Raw genomic sequence first — 23,800 nt, forward strand, 5'->3', positions numbered from 1 at the left:
GAGTGGTGCTTTGTGTCAAATTATAGCCCTTTTATTTATATTGAAAATAAGCTCAAGTTACTTGTGCAGACCTACCTATGCCAACGTGTGCTTCCAGAATCATGCTGACATCATTGGCTCCATCGCCAACAGCCAGCGTAATTGGACGCTCTCTCGATGTCTTAATCAATTTAACAATCTATAAAAAGAAAAGAAATGGAAAAAAAAAAAAAAAATCACGGAATTTTCCTTGTGTAAAAGTATGATCAAAAATTGATCTTTAATAAGACAGAGTGCAATCCTATTGTACTATCCTATCAATCCCAGACCACAATTCAATTCTACAATAGAATACCTCATGAGCACAGAGGATCTGAATAGCATTATCTGATATTACAAATTGAAGTTTCCGTTCAGAATTAAAGAAACAATGTCTCTGGAAACATGTTGGGGACCTCTGATTATTTTACAGAGACCAGTTCTCAAGGGTGGTTTGACCCTTCCTAATGTCATCTCTTATCTAGCAGCTGCACAATTTTCAGCTCTTATTGATTGGTGTGCCAAGACATACATCAAACGATGGGTGGGGTCTGAACACGCACTAACCCCCACCCCGCTAGCAAATTTACTTTGGATTCCCAAATCAAAACGCCCCAGAGAAATGTATGACATTCCGTCAATCTCTTGCTCTCCATTTTACTAGCATAATGGGCCACAAAAGCTGGTCTATCCAATGCCCATCCCCAATGCTCCAACTATTCTTTAATCCACAATGTCCAGTGGGCTGAGAGTACAGGAATTTCTCTTCTTGGCAGGAGGCGGGAATCACAAGGTATTTACATCTTTTTGATTCTGGAACACTAAAATCTTTGACTAAATTACAAACAAAATATAACCTTCCCAAATCTGAGTTTTCCCCATTCCTTCAACTAAGAAATGTCATACTCTCTCTGACTTTGCCTGACTGGAAGCTGGGAGGACTTGTTTGTTTTGAAAAACTATGCATGGATTCTTCCTGTATGAGAGGCCGTATTTCCGCTGTATATAATCTCCTACAGGACATATATCCAGACACTAAACTGTCATATGTGCTTAACTGGGAAAAAGAGCAGGGTATGAGTATACCACTTGAGGAGTGGACGGCCATAATGTATCTTCAAACACCTCTAAAAGCTCTTTTTGTACTAGTAAAAAGATAATGAATATAAGGTACAACTCCGTTGATACCTAGTACCGGATAGATTACATCAAATATATCCACACAGTCTTCCAAGAGAGGCTGGAGAGGATATGGTGGGGTGGGTACGATGCCGCATATCTGGGGGTTTTGTCCATGATCTTATCAAAGATCATGTACTTGGTCTGATTTTGTACTTGATCTTATCAAAGAACTAACCCAGTATAGAATTTTGAGAGATCCATTCAAAGCATTTATTTAACAAAATTCCACAGACATGCCTCAGCGTTTCCAAATATTGACCTCACACGTATTATCGGCCACCAGATGTGCTGTCGGGAAAGTCTGGAAAAGGGAGAAACCTCCCCCTATGACTATAATTTAAAAAAAATGAAGAAAGGTAAATCTCATGGAACGTCTCACCGGTTTGCTGAATGGATCTATTGACAATACTATGGGACTTGGCTTCCCTGATCAATATGTCAGAACCTGATTATCATTGTTAATGTGTTGAAAAGGCTTTAACATTTTTATTTCTAGTGCTCTCACTCTTATTTCTCTGATGAGCCCAAGTATAATCCTACATGAAGATCCTTTATTAATTGATTTGTATGCATTTATTTATTAACTGCATTGTACCCTTATAATCAATGGAAATGCATATGAACTGTACCATGTCCTCCTCACCCCCCCCCCCTTCCCAATCATTATATATTTTTACCCTCCACCCTTTCTAAAAATAAACAACAACAAAAACTGGAAAGAAAGGAAAAATGAATTGCATGCGAGTACAGGTATTTTCATTTGAGATTCTAGATTGTTCTTGTCTTGAAAAGGCTTGGTTTTGTGTAAATAAGATACTGTACTACAGTACCACAAATATCAGCTCCCAATTAATTATGTTTCTATGTTATTCCTGAATTAGATAGGTCAGTAAAAAGCTTAGGGAATGTAACTACAGCAACAAAGAATCCTCCTTTGGTTCTATGAATAGTATCAGAATCTCGAACTCCGCGTGACTGATTGGCTGTCACAATTCAGGAGACATGTTATTTTAGTGTTGCAGGCCCTTCTGAGAGATTACTAAACCATGCATAGTGCAGACTTATTTTCCATTAATGTTACACTTCTCTTCTAACAACGTACAAATGTAAACAATGAATACCATATTCACAGCAACATGGAACTTAAAGAAAAATACATATAATAAATTAATAAAACAAATGCAGAGAGAACATTTAGGGGTCTATTCTACAAGCCTTCATAAAAATTATCGCTGGGTCGTTTACGCCGCCAGTTTTTTGAGCGTTGCTATCACGGTATTCAGAAAGCCTCGATTACCTGTGATAGCAAAATTCCCTAAACTGACGGGTAGCCGGCGACGTGATGATCACCTCTCCCAAAAGGGCTCACCCAGCGATTTGTTCCAGTTGCAGAAAGAGCTGCACAGAGAGAGCTGCACAGAGAAAGCCGCCTCTCCCTGCACATATCTCGCCAGCGATCGCAAGATTTTAATATAAACTAGCTGATATACCCGCTGTTGCCCGTGATGTAATGTTCTGGCTCCCCCATTCTCCCTCTCAACTCCCTTCCCCACCTCTTCACAGGTGTTGAGGCTTCCCCCCCTTCTCTCCTGACTCCCTCCCCCCTTTCTCTCCTCACTCCCTCCCCCCTCTCTCCCGACTCCCTCTCTCCCCTCTCCTGACTCCCTCTCTCCCCACCCCTCCCTCTCTCCTGACTCCCTCTTTCCCCCCCTCTCTCCTGATTCTCTCTTTCCCCACCTCTCTCCTGACTCTCTTTCCTCCCCTCTCTCCTGACTCTCTTTCCCCCCTCTCTCCTAACTCTCTCTTCCCCCCCCTCTCTCCTGACTCCCCCCCTCTCTCCTAACTGAATAGCACCCCCCTCTCTCCTGACTGAATAGCACCCCCCGCCTGTCCGCTGTGCGCCGCCATCTTACCCACTCGGCGCCGCGAGTCAGCTGCAGGAGGAAGGGGGTCCTTCCGGGCCCCGCCATCTTACTCACTCGGCACCGCGAGGCAGCTGCAGGAGGAAGGGGGTCCTTCTGGAGGCGGCCTGTCCCACCGCCGGGGAGGGAGGGAAGTGAGCGCCGGGGAGGGAGGGAAGTGAGTGCCGGGGAGGGAGAGAAGTGAGCGCCGGGGAGGGAGGGAAGTGAGTGCCAGTATCTCCTATGAATTTAAATGTCTTGGGTCACCAGACCGTGGGAATAAAATGCATAGAAGATACCGGCACCCCATAACTGGGCCTGTATCTCAGGAAGCAGGGGGTCCCCGGCCCTCAAATCAACGCGGTTCTTCTCGGTGACCCCCTGCTCACGTACATTAGTATTAAAACAGCTTCATTAACTTAGTGGCTAGCAGCTAAGGCAATGAATGGGTTAAACCTCAATAGCCTGTTTCTTGGGGCAGAGGGGGTGGATGAAGGGGGCAGTACACCAGGGTGGGTGCTTAGGCCTATCTGGAAGGTTGCAGTTAACCCCTTCACTATCATAGCGATGGGAACTTTATAGTGGTTAGTGGTTTTATTTATTGAATTAGTTGGATAGGTGTTTATTTAATTTAATTCTTAGGAAAAAATATATGGGGTGGATGGCCCCAATCAACCAGTGCTACAGAGCTTTGTATAAACCCACAATCATAGGAAAATGAATATTTCTGACTGCCTTTGAACCGAATTACTTGGTGTGATACTGCATGCTTGAGGCTATAATGCATAAACCCCCTAGATGGCACAAGGTATAGCAGAGATGTGCGGAGTTGTAAGTGGGGAGTCTTTGAACCCCCCTCTTGACCTCTGCAGTGTCCCTGAACTAGATTAACCTATAATGCCTGGGGTAGCTCTCTTTAAGCAGCACTTGTACTCACATATGGTATAAACGCCGGTTCTGTGTGCTCCATGGCTGATGTAGTAAGCAGAAGGAGTGTACCTTTTCCGGTTGAGGAGAGGCAATTCAGCGGTCACCACGAGGCAGGGAAAAAACATTGCAGAAGCTGGACTGTGCTGTATAACATATCCTTTATTGTAGCATAGTTAAAAAGAGGGGGGAAAGAGACATACCCCTGCACCTCTAACGCATTTCACCCAGAGAATGGGCTTTTGTCTCTTTCCCCCCTCTTTTTAACTATGCTACAATAAAGGATATGTTATACAGCACAGTCCAGCTTCTGCAACGTTTTTTCCCTGCCTCGTGGTGACCGCTGAATTGCCTCTCCTCAACCGGAAAAGGTACACTCCTTCTAATTTAATTCTTATGTTTTGGAATAACATAATAGTTATTCTTTTGCTGTTTTAGTGATCGATACATTTTTTCCATGTGTACTTTAGGCTTTTTAATTCTTTTATTGTTGGGGCGTTTAGGTGCTTGTGTATTTTTTATTCTTGTGCATTTTTGGTCTTAATGATTTTTATTAGGTTGACCATTGAGTGCTATAGTGGCTTACCATGCCCATATTATATGGGTGGGTGGTTAGGCCTCCCGGGTGGATAGCGGGGGAGTGTGGGTTAACCCCTTAATTAATATAGCAGTTACTAATTGCTACGGTGATTAAGGGGTTAGTGGCCATTAGATTTAATTTTTTCATGTACTCTTGCTGGCCACGGAGGACATGGACCTGGAGTATGCTTACGAGGACGCCCTTCATGATGGCAGGGGTAAGTAAAAAGATTTATTTACTTTATTTATGCTGGCTGGCTAATGTTTGATTTTATAATGGGCAAATGAGCTATTATCCATATGTGGATAATAGTTATTTTGCCCATTAATGTACTGTATGTGTTGGGGAGGGGGGTGGGTGGGTGTAGAGGAGGTGGGTAGTAGGGTTGTTGTGTATATTTTTTTTATTGGGGGTAGAGGGATTGGGTGAAGGGGGTAGTAGCCCTAATCATGTATGCACAGGCCTACCGGGTGGTAGCGAGAGGGGTAAACCCCATCCTTACCATAGCGGTATTTAACGCAATGAAGGGGTTAACTCCACCCACAAACCCCCCTGCAAGGCCTAAACACTGACCAAGGGCCAAATACCACCTTCACCCACCTCCGCTACCCACAATAAACATGGCACTGGTAGGTAACCCCTTCATTGCCTTAGCAGTTAGCCGCTAAGGTAATGAAGTTGCCTGTAAATGCATTTTTATTGCATGGGATTCATGCCGGGGGTCTCCGGTGCTGATATTAATGGGTGTCAGCTCAAGAGACTCCCGACATTTCTGTCCTCTTTTGCCGCCTTCTCAGCAGTTTCTCCCCAACTTTACGCCAACTTTTCCTGGCGTGAGGTTTTTGAGAGAAACTCGCCATTCTAGAGCCGCGATTCACCTCAATAAACTAAACGCGGCTACTAGAATTGCACGAGTTTCAGAACCTTCCGATAAGTGGCTTACCGACGCTCACCCGGCGATCTTTTTTTGACGGCTGAAAAACTTGGCAATTCATGCCTTTACACCCACTTATCGAGGCTTACAGAATAGCAGTAGGCATTTCGGCCGAAAAGGCCTCGATAAGTGGCTCATCAAGGCCTATGGAATCCCCTTAGTGTTTTTAAAGCAAAAGTTAAATTTATAACAAAACCACAAAAAAAACCGTTGTTTTACCATTTCACTGCCAGAGGGACCAACAACGCACCACCTGCAGCAAAGGAGTATAGTGAAGCAAAATGCAGAGCCAGGCGTCACACAGTTGCTTTTACAACACTTGTCAGTGTGTGTATCACAATACCTGTGCTTTCTGCAGTGGGGCCATTCGACAGCACAGCACTGCATTACAGCTCCTGCAGATCTCGAGGAACACCTCCCTGTAGTTTGCCGAGCTTCCGTCTTCTCTTGGTTTCATTATTAATGAAAGTGCTGCCCCATCAATAATTAAGCCATAATCTTGGATATCTGTTGAAAACCTAGAACGTGTGGAAGAAACACATTAAAAACAGTTGCATGTCAACTGTTTTCACCCATCCACTCTCCGCTACAAGACACTTGTTTAATAAAAACACAGCATTCAATAGTGCTTACAACACTCAGGAAAAAAACCCGGCAAAATAAAAGAGACAAGAAAGAGCCACAGCATAAAGGATCACAGCGGAAACCAATGAAGTCTTCTTAAAAATGTATCTTAATACTTTGATTCTATGGGACCTATTCTTGTAGCTCCGATGTTGCCATTGCCAAACCACACGGTACAGCAATGTTCATAAGTAGCAGAATGAAATGTGAGGAAAAAAACCCTATTCTCTATCGCAAACTGCATCTTCTAAACCGCGTCTATAAAAAGTGACAACCCGCACGGTTTAATCGCCATACGGCCCGCATTGTACTTCAGAAGCGGAATGACCCGAGGTGGTGCTATCGCCATCTCCAGTCTGACTTATGGGTTTTGCTCTCTCAGCCAAACCCATATTTCATGCTCCGGATGTAACTCGCATTACCAATCTTGCCACCCCTGAGGTGCAAAGCACTTTTTAGGAAGCGGTTTTTTAACGGAGCTACAAGAATTGCAGCTGTCGTAGAAAATGCGAGTTGAAGGCTCTTTTGACAAATCCATCGGATTGGCAGAGCCGGGGGGAAACTGCTTCTAATAAAGTCTTATAGACATGGATTGCACATGCGAGAATGTGTACAGAATAGTAAAGCAGCCAATCCGACAAGAAAGGGCTCTTTAGAAGCGGATTGAGACACATTGGAGCTACAAGAACAGGCCCCAAAGTGTGTATATCTGCCATTGTTGCAGAAATGGCATTAAGCAAAAGTAATAACAACAGCGTTGGCATCCGAATACCCTGGATTGGCAATCAGACTTTGGCCAGTTAGATTTAATACCTCATTGGGTTATACCTATTGGTATACAATGTATTAACCCCTAAGAATCCCCATCACCCCCTCAGAGTGGTGTAAAGATGATGCCTTCACATGGCTAATTGTGGTTGGTTTACAAGCTTTCAGGAGCTCTAAAGGTCCTTTCGTCAGACAAGTGTTAAAATAGAAGCTGAAAAAAACGTGGTTACATTTATCTAGGGACAAGTGATACATATCAGATGCAGGAAGCTAGAGTTATAGTGAAAGTGTCTGAAATCTGAGCCAAAAAAAACTGCAAATACAAATGGGGATCTGTGGTTTCCTACCGCATTTAAGAGAAAGCGGGTGATGTGGGCGATGTATCACTGTCTCCTGGTGCAAAACAGGACCACAACTAGTGCAACACAACTACTCCAGATTTATGTAAGAAAAAATCCCACTAAAATGTGAAATTTTTCCTTTGATTTATAAAATGCAGATTTCCTTTGATAAATCTAGTGCTTCAGTTTTGCCCTCTTTGCAGACGGGAAATCATGAAACCTCACCCCAAAAATCTGCACAGGACCAAAAAAAATTATGTATTAAAAAAGAAAAATTCTGCCAAATTGATCTATTTTGTGAAAACAAATTAGCAGAGACTGCATCTTCAAACCTGGACGACCGAGTGTGTAACGGCCGTGTAGTAAGGTAGCAACAATACAGGGAATTCAAACCAAGTCCAATTTGTCTAACTCAGTTTATTATTAACGTGCAGGGCTATGGTGAACGGTGAACCCTGGGATGGTTAATAAAACATAATGTAAAGTAACACTAAAATGTACAAATTAAAGTTACTGTAGCTTGGAAATACGGTCATTAACAAAGCTGGCTGAGCATTGAGTAGCCATACCCTGAGAAATTGTCTCTGGTTAAGCCGTCGCTGTGCCTCAGGACAGTTTTGCTGAGTTCAAAGAGCACGTCATGTAAACTTTGTTCCTCTATTTTCTTTGTTGTGAGCTCCAGCAGCTGGGTGTTTCTTCTGAAGAGTTTGCAGGCATAACAGGTGGCAGCAGCTGTCTCCATTTTGTCTCCTGTGAGGACCCAGACTTTAATGCCAGCTTTCTGCAGTGCTTCAATTGTATCGGCTGCTTTTTCCTGAAGCCTGGAGGTAGTGAAATAAAAATGAGATGTCTGCACTAACAAAGTCCACTGATAGCCATGTGTAGCCCCTTAATTAACTTACTTTCTCCATTCACATGCCCTTGCAAACATATTTTATGCACAGTATTTGCTATTTTGCAGGGTACATCATCATTTGCTGAGTACCTATGGCCCTGGTGTGTGATTGCAACTACACCCTTTTATTAACTGGACATATACAGCTCAACCCCGTTTTAACGCGAATCCGCTTATAACGCGATGCAAGCGTGGCTCCCAATTTTCGTTTTTTTATGAATACTTTACAACACGATTATTGGCATCTTAAATACTTTATTGTACAATGCATACAATTGTACATTATTTATAACGCGATCCGCTTATAACACGATGTGATTCTTTGGACCCCAAGCATAGCGTTATAAGGGGGTTGGGCTGTACTACATGTTGATATAATAATGGAGGAATTTAGTTACAGTACAGTCTCTTTACAAATGGCTGAAAAATGTTCTGCTTAAACACGAAATATACTAGTGGCAGTTTTAATGGGTAAAAGCAAGGTAATAGATGTATTTTTTTTTAAATCTACCAAATATAATAATTTTAAATACATTTTTGAAAGTTTTTATGCACACTGGATGATTCTAATGAAGAGGGGGGCAGGTGCTATTATTTTAAGGTTTTAATTATATCTATCTATATATCTATCTATATACAGCTTAACCCCCTTACAACGCTGTGCTTGGGGTCCAAAGACATCGCGTTATAAGTGGATCATGTTAGAAATAACGTACAATTGTATGCATTGTACAATAAAGTATTTAAGATACCAATAATCGTGTTGTAAAGTATTCATAAATACGAAAATACATCGCGTTATAAGCGGATTCGCGTTGTAATGGATCGCGTTATAACAGGGTTGAGCTCTCTCTCTCTCTCTCTCTCTCGATACATTGTAACGGTGATCACTAATAAAAATGCTCAGAAGACTACCGTACCTTTTGTAATATAAGCCCTTTTGATGATATGTGCTGCCCCCCTCTTCTAAAAAATAGGTTGCATGCCTTTATTTTTCAAAACTGTAGGCTCCTGGTTTCAAGGTAATGTAAATTTTGAAAACCAATTTGGAACAGACGGCAGGTGAGGTGGCCAGATACTCCCAGGGTGCATTTGCATGCTTCATTTCCTAACTTGGAAATATGGAAATCAGTTTAACCCATTCACTGCATTAAGTGCTGCCAATGCAGTGCAATGAGTTTCCATCATAGCGGACTGAAAGATTTTAAAATCCAGCAGATTAGGCGTTATTTGGGTCTTTCGTGCAACAATGAAATGAATAAAGCTACAAAATTGATGCAACCAAGTAATATTTGCACACAATAACGGAAAAATTATAATTTACCTGTCTTCAACTGCAGTGGCACCCAGTAGGATGAGATCCTGTTCTACCTGTTCATACGCTTCTGCGAGTTTCTTTTCTCGGTCCTGGAGTGACAGTTTTGCATTCTGCAGCAATCTGTTGGCAGCTGCAAACTCCTCTTGGGTAAATTTTTTATATGCAACGCACAATGTTCTCAGCCCTTCCTGAAATAAGGAAAAGATAGCTGTATGTCGATCTGCATACCAGACACAATAATGTTATGGTAGGTAGAAAGGTAATAAAAATAAAACAGAAATCTCCGTACTGGTAGGATGTACTAACTAGTGCAGCGATAGCTATGGATTCCTCTTGGACTCATCAGCTGAACTCAGTTTTTTTGGTTTGCATTATCAATCTGGAATAAGTCATAATAACAGAATGCTGTCTCAATATAAGAGGTGATGTTTCTTATTATGAACAGAATTTGCACTGCATTTTCATTTCTGTTATGAGAACTTCTGATATTCTAAACAATGATCACTTCTAAATGAACTAATTGCAGACAAGATTATAATTTTGCGGTGTGTTTCAGATCGTCTTACAGTGGAATGCTGAAGTAACAGGGGACAAAAGGCAGAATGGCGTAAGATATATTTCAGTTAAAAGTAAACAAATCACAAGGTATCTTTACAATAATTATTTTTGTGTCTATTAAATATGAGGCAGTAGATAGGCCGGCTTTAGGGCATAGCGGCCACCTTAGGCCTCGAGCCTTCAGGGACCCCGCACTTCCTCCCTTTCCCTTCTGTCATCGCAGGGATCCAACTTTCACCCAACAGGAGGAAGAAGGAGCGTGGGGCCCGCGAACCAGCAGAGGTAGGTGGGGGAGTGGGGCTTTTACCTTCTCCGCAGTGGGCCAACTCATGCATCATATGATGCTGTAACGCTGCTGGGTAAATCCAGCTTTTTTTTTTTTTTACTGGTTGCCCACTGCCAACATGCTGCCTTTGGCCTCACAAATCCTAAGGCCGGACCTTATCTTCTCACTGCCAGAGGGACCCCTTTGCCACTATATATGCTACAGCTAATTGTAGACAGCAGTGCACAGCCTTGTGTCAATCAAAGGCTTCTGAATGAAAGTGTTGCACTGGTTATACTCGGAGGATGAAGAGCGCAAGTGTAATATCTCAGTCTTACCACAGCATTGCGTTCAACTCTGGATCGAATTTGGTCCACTTTGCCTTCTCTGACCCTGGGGAATATTGAAGAGTCTGCTCCTTTGCAAAACAAGTATATGTCACCTGCAGACGCAGAAAGTGATTGCAATTTAGATACCTCTTACAGAGCCACAAATACACTCTTATTATTTTACCAATTGACTTCACCAAACACTCGTGACATAATGGGCTAAGAAGGAACCATCACCAGCGCCCCCAAAGAACTGAATTACAATGAACTAGAACACACGCAACACATACGTGACAAGTACAGTAAATAATGCATTGATACATTAACAAAGAAATTCACACGAACTGGTATAGGTCCATAAAATGGAAGTTGGCAACTCTCCGGCCGCTAAATCATGGATAACATTAGGTCTTTTATTACTGGGACCTTGGTTCTTAAGAATCTGTTAACTGGATTAAATATGCAATTGTCATTTAGTACCTACGGTTGCCTACAACACTTTGCCAAACCCTGCAGACCAATGCCTTACTATTAGTTTGACTTGAGATATCCACTTATAAAATGTATGTTTACAGCACATTCTATCCATGGAATGCCAGCTAACCCATGCCCTGAGGCACCTGGGACAAGCGTTCCCAAGAGACCGCAACCAACTATCGCTAATGAAGATGGGACTTAAAAACACTGCTGAGAAAAACAAAGAAACTCTCTCTACCTGTGGCTGATTTTACTATAACACTCATTCGCCTTCTCACAGAATCAAAAGTCAGAACTTGTAGTAATTCAAACCTGAGAATAAAAGAAAAGATCAAGGCATTTTCAAAATGACTGTTGGTTCAAAGAGTTAGCAAAGAACAGGAAGTAAACAACATATAACATTTGCATATTATTTAACTGGCAATTGGTGAAGTAGAGAGCCAGATGGGTTTAAAGACAAAATAGCTTCAAAATCCCCTTATTTGTTTAAGTATAAAAACCAGCAGTTGCTTTTATGCAGTAATAACACCTACACCATTTACACAAAATACAGGTGTCACTATATATACACACAAATTGAGAATGTTAAACTGACAGCATTGTAATACCTAGGACTGAAAATATAATGCCTTCTGCAAGCTTCCCAGCTGCTCCTTTGCCCTGGTACAAAAAGTGTGTGTGCAGGGAGCTCTGGGGGTAGCTGGGCCACGGACAAACAATACTTCCAACGTTCCTGCTATTAGCCAGCCCAAAGGTTTCAGACTATGGTACTGTATCGTGCCACAGCTTAAGATGTGCTAACAGTGGGGAAATGTCACATCTAAATCGTTTCTTAAATCAGATACCCATAAAAGTTAAACTATCTTCTAAAAATACAATCCTCCAAGAAAAATGTCGAGACTTTGACTCAGGAGGAAGGTCAGGTGTTATTCAGCGTTATTTATATGTGGATGAGAATTTCCCTTAGCAGCGGGTTAGTACAGGTCAATGGCCACCACAGTGTGAAAACACATTAAATGTGTTCATAATAAATGCTTCAGCGGCTCAACCTTGATTCATGCGTTTCTCTTTTTAAATGGGTCTGTAACACTTACAACATAATTCATAGGTATTGATGTAATTGAGCTTTGAAGAATACAGGGACCTCTTGAAAAGAGCTGTGGGAGTGTACATTAAAATAGCCAGCCATCTAACTAAAGCAATTCATACTTATTTTCATTTGCTAATATTTTCTTCCATGTATCACTGCTAGCAATAATGCTGTGCAAATTCCAGTTAGCTGCGAAAAACGAATGACCTAGCGAACTGCCTGACTTGGAACACTTACTTTTCAATGTCATTTTCTCGGTTACAAATTTCCATGTAATTGTCTTTCAGCCTCAAAAATGTATAACCAAGTCTGAAAATAGAAATACAGACACTTATTCCAGAATATTATACTATTCAGGCCTACCGACAGGGTAGGGGGATTGCCATGACCACTGTCCCAGGCCCGATGGCAGGGCGGGCCCCAGCGGTCCAAACCCCAACCCCCAACCCCCAGAAGTTGGGCCCAGACAAGCCTCTACCCCCCTGCTGTCAGGTACACAGCCCCTCCCCACTACTCAACAACTTGTATGGTCCTTCTCTCAACTCAACTCAACTTCTATTGTAACAGTTTCACTATTTAAGGACAAAATATGACCTATTAAACAGTATTTTTATATTACTACTCGTGTTCATAACTATTTGAAAAGCAGATACATATAAATACATCCATTGTTTATGGAAGTATCCCCACCAGTCTGACCTATCTGGGTTTCATGTGCAGCCTTATAGCTTCACAGGAGGGGCTTGGCAGGCTATGCATTACATGGTCCTGTGGTGGCAAAGGAGATTACTGTATGTATCAATGCAAAGTGCAGTTTGTTGGGCCAACATTTAGGAAATGCCTTGGCGAAGTTTCTGCTGCAGATGTTTAGCTGGAGAGATGTGAACCACTTCATATGTGTCATTTTTTGGCACGAAGGAGGGAGTAAACCTCACACAGTGACACAGAATTTGATGCATCTCATAATATGGAGGTTGGCCAACTCCTCCCTAACTTTTCTTAATGGCACTCACCACATCCTATGTCATTCCTACCATGGATTTGGATTATTTATTGGTGCCCACTTACTAAACCACACACACACCCACAATATCTCTCTTACCTCTGTATCCCTTCAACAAGTGCAACTTCATCAGGTGAGGAGGAAATATATACACAGGATTTGCCAGACTGGCTGGATTTCTTTTCTCCGTCTACCTGATCTTCATCTTTTACCTGCACAGTGTGACACAGGCAAAGTGCGCGGAAAAACAGGTCTTCTCTCTCCTTGGAAGAAATGGTATAACACAGTTAGATGGCATACAACAAATATACCCTTACCATCTTTCAACTATATGAAGAACAGAAAACATGTGAAACAGCCCAAATCAGTGTTATCTCTATATTTCAGTATTTTGATAAGAAAGTTACGTTGAGATGTGCCGTGTGTTACAAAACAGGATTCAATACCTTTATGGAGTATTCAGCTAGGAATAGAAATGGCTTCAAATTTATGGAAAACAAATACACAATTCCTACACTCCCCCTAAATTGGCTTGCAATTTATTAGTGACATTCTACATTTTGATCCCAAGTCCAATAACAGGAGTAATTTAGTTGCATCTTTTAATCAAAAAAATGATTCAAGCCTGCTAACCCCGTCAAGGTAAATTCCATTTCAGCAGATACCTACACTAAAAGAATATTATTTTTTATTGTCCTGTGGACTAAACTTCGGAAAATATGTGAAAGTGCCTGTCATGATAAAGCCATGGAAATATTCAGAATTTTAATAAACTGGCACGCAAACAGTTAATTTGAGTTGCCAGTTACCGCTCAAATACAAGGAACTGTTTTAAGGCAGGTCAAGACCTGGCCTGGTTTTCTGTGTTGGTCTAGGGGTGAGGTTATCTGAGGCCAACACCTCACACATCTCATTTTTGACGGTAGAAATAAACACGAATTGACTAAATATGAAATATCATGGGTCTGACAATGATTCAAAAGAACTATAAATACCTGTACATCTTTGTAACATTTGTGATCAAATTAATTAAATGGTACGAAACAATCCACGATTGTGAAAGTACAAAGGACAGATATCCATTTGTCTCTCATACGTAGAATGAATCCCCTATAAAATAAGCTTTTTCCGTGCAGCAAATTCACCCGAACGCAATAAATTGCCTTACAATATTCTTGGAATATCGAGAATTAAGTTCTGAGGTATTTCCTATATTCAGGTACCTTTTAATTCATTAGAAAGATTTTTTTTTTTTCACCTCAAGCCATAAAAGTGTCACCAGAGATTGATGAAGGGGGTTAAGGACATGCCCAGAAGGTGGGATTATACTGTTGTCAACGTAGAAGGGTTTAAGGATAAAGACCCTGGAATTTAAATATGAAATCAGATTTTTAATTAAGGGACATGCTGTTATACAGGAAATGTCATATTTTCACCTCAAAACCCTTTGAGACCCTAATGTGTGGTAATATATGTTAGGGACTTTTCTTTGTTTATCCCATTATTTTGATGAAACTGTATATATGGTACTGTATATTTTTTGTAAGAATCTTTTTCTGTAACCTAAGCACTGTACTACTTTTGTATATTAAATCTAAAATGGAATAAGTCATTGTCTTTGGAGAGCGATTACTTTTTCGGATACATTTTGCTACAACATATTTGTGTGTGTTAATTACATATTTTTCTTAGTAAACAGAGACAAAAGATTCTGCGAGTACATCTTAATATCTCTTTGGTGGTGGCAGCAATCTAAAATATATATTGGGACGAGTTGAGTAAAGATATTACTCATTTGAGGGACCCAGCATAGTTAGCTGTGTGTATTAACCCTTGTCACATATATGTCACGTGTTCATCAGTCTGAAGATCACTCCCTTCTGAAGATGTGGTGAGTGTCTGTGACTGACATAAATAAGAGAAATGTGTGTGTATATATTATTAATTTTCACTAAGGAACTTATACACTTACCTTTTTCCTTTATAGTGCGGAGGGAACCTGGTTTCTGGCTTTTGCCAGATTTATTTGCACTGAATCACAGATAGCGCGACGCTTCATTCTTTTAATCCTTTAGTCACTTTCACATATTTCACTTGGTTTAGTCCACAGGACGATAAGACATATTATATATTTAGTGTAGGAAACTGGTGAAATGGAATTTACCTTGACGGGGTTAGCACGCTTAAACGTTGGTTTGATCAAAAGATGCAACTCAATGACTGGTTTTGTTATTAGACGATCAAAACGTAGAAAGTAACAAAAAAAAAAAAAATACAAACCCAATTTGGGATGAGGGGAGTATTTGTACACACACACACACACACACACACACACACACACACACACACACACACACACACACACACACACACACACACAAATGTGTACAACCTTAAGCAGTACAAGAGTTCAAATAATATAATAAATATATAATAAGGTGAATTATTTACTTGATCAAAAAAATGTGACAGTAGTGCAAAGGACAATATATATGCAAAAAAGTTGCAAAAATGGAAATCAAATAGGGAAAAAAACAGTTATCGGCGAAGAGAAAAAGTACAAAAAAACTACAAGGAGGTTAATAAACGGGCCAGATTCTCAAAACATACACAACAGCAAGAATAATTAAACAGCAAAGCTCTCTCCAAAGTGTAGTCAGCTGCAAAAATATTTCATAGTTAAAAATAGAGCTAATATAAAACTCCCATAAAGTTAATCATTAAAACATATAAACTGGCATATAATTAACCAGATAGCAATCCCTCATGAATATTTAACAAAGTACCATAGGCAAGCAATAGCTACAGCAGATGGAATCACTGTAGCAGATATTATGCTTCTTTTATGAATTCAAGGTAGTAGAAATCCGTGGAATAGACTGTAGGATACCTCCTCTGTAAACAGGACTAGTAAGAGGAAACCTTGTGCAGAAAATTCCAATTAGGTGGTCGCAGGTCAGCTGGATTACTCCCCGGAGTGTCTGTAGATATGGCGCTAGCAGTGTCTGAGCAGCCTGCTCCAATGCACAAATTTAACTCCTCTATCAACAAGATGGAATAGGAGCAGGAGTGTCCAAGAAGCGATACTGAGTGAACTACTGTATACCAGGGGAGTGCAAACTTTTGTTGCTGCGCCCCCCCGCCTTGCTTCCCCTGGTGCTCACGTGCCTCCCTTACCTTGACGGGTGTGACATCCCATCACATGACCCCATGGCGTCATTTGATGCTGCGTTGTCATGGAGACGAGTCCTGAAGCCGGAAGAATCAAGGTAAGTTGAGAGGTACAGAGGCCTCACGTGATTCCCCGGTATTTCATTTAAATGCCTTGGGGAAGAGCGCGGGGGCCTCTGCAACCGCCACGGCCTCCCAAGAAAAATCACCCGCCCCCCAGTTTGCACACCCCTTAACTATACAGTTCAAAACAATGTCCACCCATAGACCGCCAGTAACTGAGGGAAAGCAGTGAAATCTCTCCAGCTTCTTTGAAAACAGCCGACAGTGAAAATATGGGAGTCCACAGATGCAACGTGCCCTATGCGATTCGTCACAAGCGCAGTGACTTAATAGTTACATAGTAGATGAGGTTGAAAAAAATAAAGACATGCGTCCATCAAGTTCAAGCTATCATCAGGGGTGTGTCCACACAGAGTCCAGGAAGAAATGTATACCAAACTGCAATGCGTGGTGTCCAGTAGTATCCTTAATGGAACCGAATGATAAACATGCAAGTCCAATAAACCTAAATACCACTTATAATAACGCACATATATGTAACGTAGTTGCAATCTTGTAGGAAAATGGAGAAGATAATCCTGCAAAAAAAGCAAACAAAAAAACAAATAATATGTATAAATGTTGAAACAATCTAAATAGGAATTAGATTGTTTTTAGATTGTTGAAACGTTTATATACAGTTTATTTATTTTTTGTTTTCTGTTTTGCGGGATTATCTTCTCATTCTCCTCCAAGGTTGCAATTATGTTATATATTTTTGCATTAATATAAGTGGTACAGTAATTAGTTTAATTGGACGTTTTTTCCCCGCTGATTTCCACTACCTTGGATTCATAAAAGAAGCATAATATCTGCTACAGTGATTCCATCTGCTGTATGCTATTGCTTACCTGTAGATTGATATCTGTTAATTACATGCCAGGTTATATGTTTTAATGTTTAACTTTATGGGAGTTTTTTTTAACAGCTCTATTTTTATCTATTAAATATTTTTGCAGCTGACTACAGCTTGGAGAGAGCGCTTCTAATCTTTGCTGAGAATATATAAAAAAAAAACGTATGAAATGTGCTCCAGTGGTTTAATATGAGGATACACTATTAAATATCAGTAATGAATACACTTATTGGAGTAAAGTCCAGTCCAAATAAGAGTGTGATAGCTCCTGGTGTCTATTAGCTGCATCGTGTAGGAGGGACCCCTTGTATCTACTCAAATTAATTCCTATACGGTGTGAAACAGAAGCGCATGGGACAAGGAACACCTTAAAAACAGTGCCACTCAAAATGCTTATCCGAGAGTATAGTTACTGGGTAGCAAGACTTTGTGTGCACAGATGCTTCTTCGCAGGCTGATGGCTCAGGGTTCATATTTTTTAAACACACCTTGAGTGCAAATTTGAAAATGTTGTTACTTAAAGTTTGGTAATAGAAGGAACACAGGGCACAACGGATTTCTGCAAATCTAAACTCATTTATTGAGCCAAAAATATTTTTTAAGGTGTGCAGCATTTACTTCATACTGTTACTTAAAGTTTGACATTTTTGTTGTTATTTAATATTAAAGATTTACATTATTTTTTATGGTGTTCTTTGTCCTATACACTTCTGACACTGACACACACACACACACACACACACACACACACACACACACACACACACACACACACACACACACACACACACACACACACACACACACACACACACACAGCTTGGGATCTTATGTCCCAGATTAAGACACAAAATGTATTATTTCTCTATATGAGGTTTATTTACAAGGATAAATAATACACCATCAGGCCCACCGTCCCTTTAAGTCAAAACAAATCATAAAATAAAGGCCTACTCCTCTAAGGAGACTAACTACACATTCAGATTCAACCTTTACTAACTGGATGGACAGCTAAGCTGGTTACCACCCTAAAACAGGTACAGGCAGTCCTCATTTTACAACGCTTCGCTTTACAACGAATGGCTTATCCAACGCTATGCAATGCATACCTATATTCATTTTTACAACGCCAAAATGGCTTATCCAACGCTCTTACGACGCTTTGCAACGTTATGTATGTGTGTATATTCACATAAACAACGTTGCAAACCGTCATAAGAGCGTATATATACAATATTATACTATATAATATTATATTATACTATATAATATATTATTTATTATGTTATATTATATATATAATACAGTATATACATTATATAATTTATGTGTGTGCTGAATATCTTATTGCCTGCATAAAATATTTGGTGTATTTTAGTGTTAAAAATGCCTTCAGGAACGGAACCTTTCACTTAAACAGTGTTCCTATGGGAAAACGTGTTTCGCTTTACAACGTTTCGCTTTACAACGCCATTATGAGTAACGCATTGTGTCGGATAACCGAGGACTGCCTGTACTAACTATTATAGTAAACATATACACTCTATGCACACAGCCATATAGTGTTTCTTTTATCTGTTATTCCAAGGTTATGGAGTAGACGTCTCCGCTTCAGCATGGTCTTGCGTCCTTCCTTCCTAAGGGAGCTCAGCCCCTTAAAGCTCAGAGAATCTCTCCTCTGTAAATCCAATTTTAAGGACAGGACATCCCCGCTTCAGCACAGTCTCACGTCCTTCCTTCCTCTTCCAGAGATTAAAACCCAGGCAGTCTGGAAACAGCAGTCTCTCTCAGGGTGTAGTCACTTCCTGACTTTTAAAACTCCATGAGCAATCAGGAGATCAGCCTGTTCAATTAGTTTGCAGCTGTTGCTGGCTTCTCTAGGGGAATTAACTCTCTGTATGCTGGAAAGTCCCATAGCTGCCCTATTCTAGCACCTAGAGACAGTGCTTGTATCACATATTCCCCTCCCCAGTGTAATATTGTCCTGTTAAGTGGCCTGTGCACTATTCCCGTGCACCAGTCTCTTTGTCAGATGTCTAACATCCATCACTTCCATTTCCTTGCCTTCCAGTTGAATACTTTTTCCTTTGGGGCAATTACTATTCCTTCTGGGCCTACAGTTCATTAAGATGCACCTCCATCTTCTTCCTCTTGTGCTCAGAGTCTCCTTTATACCGTTGGTTGTTGCCTGCGGGTTAGGGGAAGGCTTATTTAATGCTTGCTCCGATAGTTCAGCCTTTACAATCTCATTTTTTATTGGGGCAGTGTCCCCAACTATTACTGTACCCTTGTCTTCATGGATATTGGTTTCCGTTGCATCCAGACGCTTAGGCATGGCCAATGCCTTTTCATGTAATGGAGACATCTGTGCATTACTGTTCCGCAGAGCGTCACTCTGTTTTAACTCTACCGCCATCTTTTCCATGGACTCCTTCTCAAGGGTCTTCTTCATATGAGAAACCTCCTGCTGGGGTGTAATAGAGTCCAACATAGCATCCCACTCAGTCCTCAGAGTCTTGGGCTCCTTGCCTATGTCACGCTTTTAATTCGCTGCCTTCTTGCGGCCTGCACGTTCAGACTCCAGGTCTTTCCTCAGGTCTTGAAGCTGTCCTTCTGCACTTCTTTTTCCACTCAGTGCAGTTACCAGTTGAGCTTTTTTGGCATTGATTCACAATTCCACATCTCTCAGCTGATTCAATGCAAGGCTTAAACCTTTTTCCCTTTGTTCATTTCTGGCCTGCTGCTGTCGGTGGACCTCACGGACCTTTACCAACTCCCACTGCAGCTGGGTCCACTCATTGGCCGTGTGGTCCTGGGATTTGTGTTCTGCTGTTCGCTTTAGCTCTAGACTTTTCTGCAAGTTTAATTCCGTAACCCTTTTTTCCCCAACGTCAACTTTTCAGACTTCAAGGTTCTGAAGTTTTTTGTTTTTTTGTATTCTGCTTCCAGTGATGCTTGGATAAGGCTCAGTGTGGCCTTCAGCTCCTCATGCTGCTCTGTGGGGACACACTGTGTACTCAGCCATTCCTGTAGCACATGTACTTGGTTAGCTGCCTGGACACTTGCTTCCTATACTTAACCAAGCTCTGCTTTGAATGTGCAAGCTTCCCGCTGAGAAACTTCTAGCTCAGTGATGAAGTGTTGAACGTCTTGCTGGGACATCTCATAGAACCTTTTCCAGTCAACACTCTGTCTGACTCACTCGGCTTTCTGTTGCTGGTGGTAAGAGTAGTCTTTGTCAACTCAAGCTTTCCTGAAAATCCGAGGTCAACATTTTCTGGAGCTTCTGTTGCAAACGGAGGCTATCCTTTTCGCAGGGCCGCATAGGAGTCCTCATCATCGTCATCGTCCTCTTCCGAACTGCAAGGATTGTGTTTAACCGTAGAAACCCAGCCAAAAATATGCCCCACAGAAAGGTTACATTCCATTTGGTCAGAGTTCCGAGGGCAAACTGCAGCCACATGTCTAAGTTCATGGCATTTGTAGCACTCAGTGTACTTTCCAAAATTGGATCGTTTTTTGTCTCCAGTCTACTGGGAAGAATGTGACCGGAGTCTCTCCTGAGTGCTGTGGGACTTCCCACTCCTTTATGCAAGTCTACGAGTCCTTGGGGACTGTTATTCTGAGGCACAGACTTAACGGACCTCCTGACGCGCAGGAAGCGGGGTCCGGAAAACTCATCTGGACTTGAACTCCTGGACATCTCCTCAGCAGTCAAGTGACGTTTGACTAAGGCGACCAACTGCTCAGCGTCTTTATGGTCACTCTGGCTCACCCACTTCTGGATGGTGTGTGGAAGACCCCTCTGGAACCGGTCTATGACGACTCTGTTGACGACTGCGGTGGTGTACATACTTCCAGCTGGAGCCACTTCCTTGCAGAGTGTATAAGGTCATAGAGTTGAGTGGGGAGTCTTCTCTGTATCGTAATGCCAGGAATTAAACCGTTGGGCCCGAACTGCGAGGGTGACCCTTAACCATGCCATAATCTCAGCCTTCAGGGTGTCATAGTTTTTAGCTTGCTCTTGCTCCAAGTCATAAAAGGCTTTTTGTGAGTCACCCATCAGGAAGGGAGCAATTATTCCAGCCCACTCCTTAGCTGGCCACCCTTTGCGTACTGCAGTGCGCTCAAAAATTGGCAGGTATGCCTCAACATCATTGTCCATCGTCATTTTCTGAATGACGTGCGATTTTACCTGGCGAGTGGCCTGTGGGGCCCCGCTAGTCTGAGTGGTAAATCGCTCTCCCAACACTAGGAGCTCCTGGTGTAGGCGAAGGTGCGTCTCGTGTTGCTCTTCTTTTAGAGTCTTATGCAGTGACAGCACCATCTGCTGTACTAACAACGCCGTACTTTCCATTTGCATTTTTGAACTCTCCTCATGAGATTTTGGCAATTGTTGCAATCCCTGCATTAACTTAGCAGCGCACACTGTTTGGCTGCGCTGTAGAATAACTGTATTCTCTGCTTGAGCAATCTCGCTGTACCGAGGTCAAAAATTCTTCCATTTTTACTCTGAGGTGTATTTTTCCCCTTGACCTCTTGGAGGAGCTATCTCCTCAATCCTTCATATCTTTCCACGTGTATCCTGTAAGCACAACTGGTCATACAAAGTGGGACAGACTACTTCCAGAATGTGTTTTTTTACTTCAGTTGGGCGTCCATTTTAAATCCATGCATTTATTTTCAAACCCACATTTTCCGCTCAGTGACCTTTGGACTGCCCGCATTAAACTCCACCAATTGTGATGTCTCCATCACAGTGTAGGATTTTATGTCCCAGATTAAGGCAGGAAATGTAGTATTTCTCTATATGGGGTTTATTTACAAGGATAAATAATACACTAACAGGCCCACCATCCCTTTAAGTCAAAACAAATCATAAAATAAATGCCTACTCCTCTTAAGAGGCTAAATGCACATTCAGCTTCAACCCTTATTTATTGGATGGAAAGCTAAGCTGGTTACCACCCCAAAACAGGTACTATTATAGCTAAACATAAACACTCTCTGCACACAGCCATGCCATATAGTGTTTCTTTTATCTGTTATTCCAATGTAATGGAGTAGACGTCCCCGCTTCAGCATGGTCTTGCGTCCTTCCTTCCTTGGGGAGCTCAGCCCCACAAGAGCTTAGAGAATCTCTCCTCTAAGTCCAATGTTAAGGACAGGACATCTCCACTTCAGCACGGTCTTGTGAACTTCCTTCCTCTTCCAGGGATTAAGACCCATGCAGTCCCAGCAGACTCTGCGATCAGCATTCAGCAGGTCTAGGGGACTGTGTCACCTTCCACAGCTGGGCAGAACTCTTCTCTGTCCCCCTTCTCTGTGAACAGCTGTCTCTCTCAGAGTGTGGTAACTTCCTGACTTTTAAAATTCCATAAGCAATCAGGAGTTCAGCCCGTTCAATTAGTTTGCAGATGCTGCTGGCTTGTCTAGGGGAATTAACTCTCGTACGCTGGAAAGACCGATAAATGCCCTATTTTAGCACCTAGAGACAGTGATTATATCACACACACACATAAATATACATATATATATATATATATATATATATATATATATATATATATATATATATATATATATATATATATATATATATATACACACATACACACACACACACATAAATAAATAAGAAAGGGAGTTAGCACAGCTTAGAAAACAATAACATATACTAGCGAGTGCACATGTCATCGTAGATAAGTACAAATATACAGTATTTCACCCAGACTCAATTGTATGGAGAAGAAGACAACACATCCGGGTGAGTGATCAAAAAAATATATTATACAGAACAACTTTCAATGTTTCGGAACCACTCTGCGAGCCTTCATGGTATATACAGTATATCATTATTTACTATATAGATGGAAGATGAAGCAGCTTGCGTATGAGTTATTTATGCTATTTATATGAAAATATGTAACATACTGTAGCTTTTAGTAAATGATATAACTAAGAAACAACCATTGTAGTTGGATATAGATAGATAGATGCCCTACTGCAATGTTTGTTTAATTGTTACATAGGATAGCAGATGCATGTACATCAGAAATAACATATTTCTTTATTATATAATGTATAACATTATCATATTAATAGTGTCATGAAAATTAAAGCACCCGCCCCAACCAAGTTTTTTGCAGAATCCTTCGACAACCCCTTGTGAAGCCCCAAAGAACACAAGTTAAATAGACAATGCAGAAACATACAATCCCATATTTATTAAATGGTGCTACCTTTAAGACACCTTCACGTGTCAAAAGGCACCTTACAGCCATTCACGTGAATGGGTTGCAAGGTCTCTTCCATAGCTAGAAGGTGCACTGCTTAGTATATATGGACACATTGCAGAATAGATAGCATTTACAGTGATGGGTAATGCAATCGAGGGCAGTCTGAAGTGTTCTGTGGTTAGCAATGGTCTTGTGAGTCAGATAGACTATTCAAGAAGGGAG

At 41.3% G+C, this 23,800-nt stretch overlaps 1 protein-coding gene across 10 annotated transcripts in view; it reads right to left on the reverse strand.

The window, feature by feature from the left end:
* Window positions 1-23,800, reverse strand: part of ATP11A (ATPase phospholipid transporting 11A) — a 273,658-nt gene that overhangs the window by 45,329 nt on the left and 204,529 nt on the right. For all 10 annotated transcript variants that reach the window (XM_075590677.1, XM_075590679.1, XM_075590680.1 and 7 more), the window contains exons 14-21: window positions 13,310-13,473; window positions 12,445-12,516; window positions 11,356-11,429; window positions 10,650-10,753; window positions 9,495-9,676; window positions 7,845-8,096; window positions 5,886-6,060; window positions 76-178 (exon numbers count right to left, since the gene is read on the reverse strand). In XM_075590677.1, the coding sequence (XP_075446792.1) occupies window positions 76-178; window positions 5,886-6,060; window positions 7,845-8,096; window positions 9,495-9,676; window positions 10,650-10,753; window positions 11,356-11,429; window positions 12,445-12,516; window positions 13,310-13,473 (1,126 nt within the window). The remainder of the gene's footprint in view (window positions 1-75; window positions 179-5,885; window positions 6,061-7,844; window positions 8,097-9,494; window positions 9,677-10,649; window positions 10,754-11,355; window positions 11,430-12,444; window positions 12,517-13,309; window positions 13,474-23,800) is intronic.

This window comes from Ascaphus truei, chromosome 3, assembly GCF_040206685.1.
Source record: "Ascaphus truei isolate aAscTru1 chromosome 3, aAscTru1.hap1, whole genome shotgun sequence".
In the NCBI taxonomy this organism is placed as follows: domain Eukaryota; kingdom Metazoa; phylum Chordata; class Amphibia; order Anura; family Ascaphidae; genus Ascaphus; species Ascaphus truei.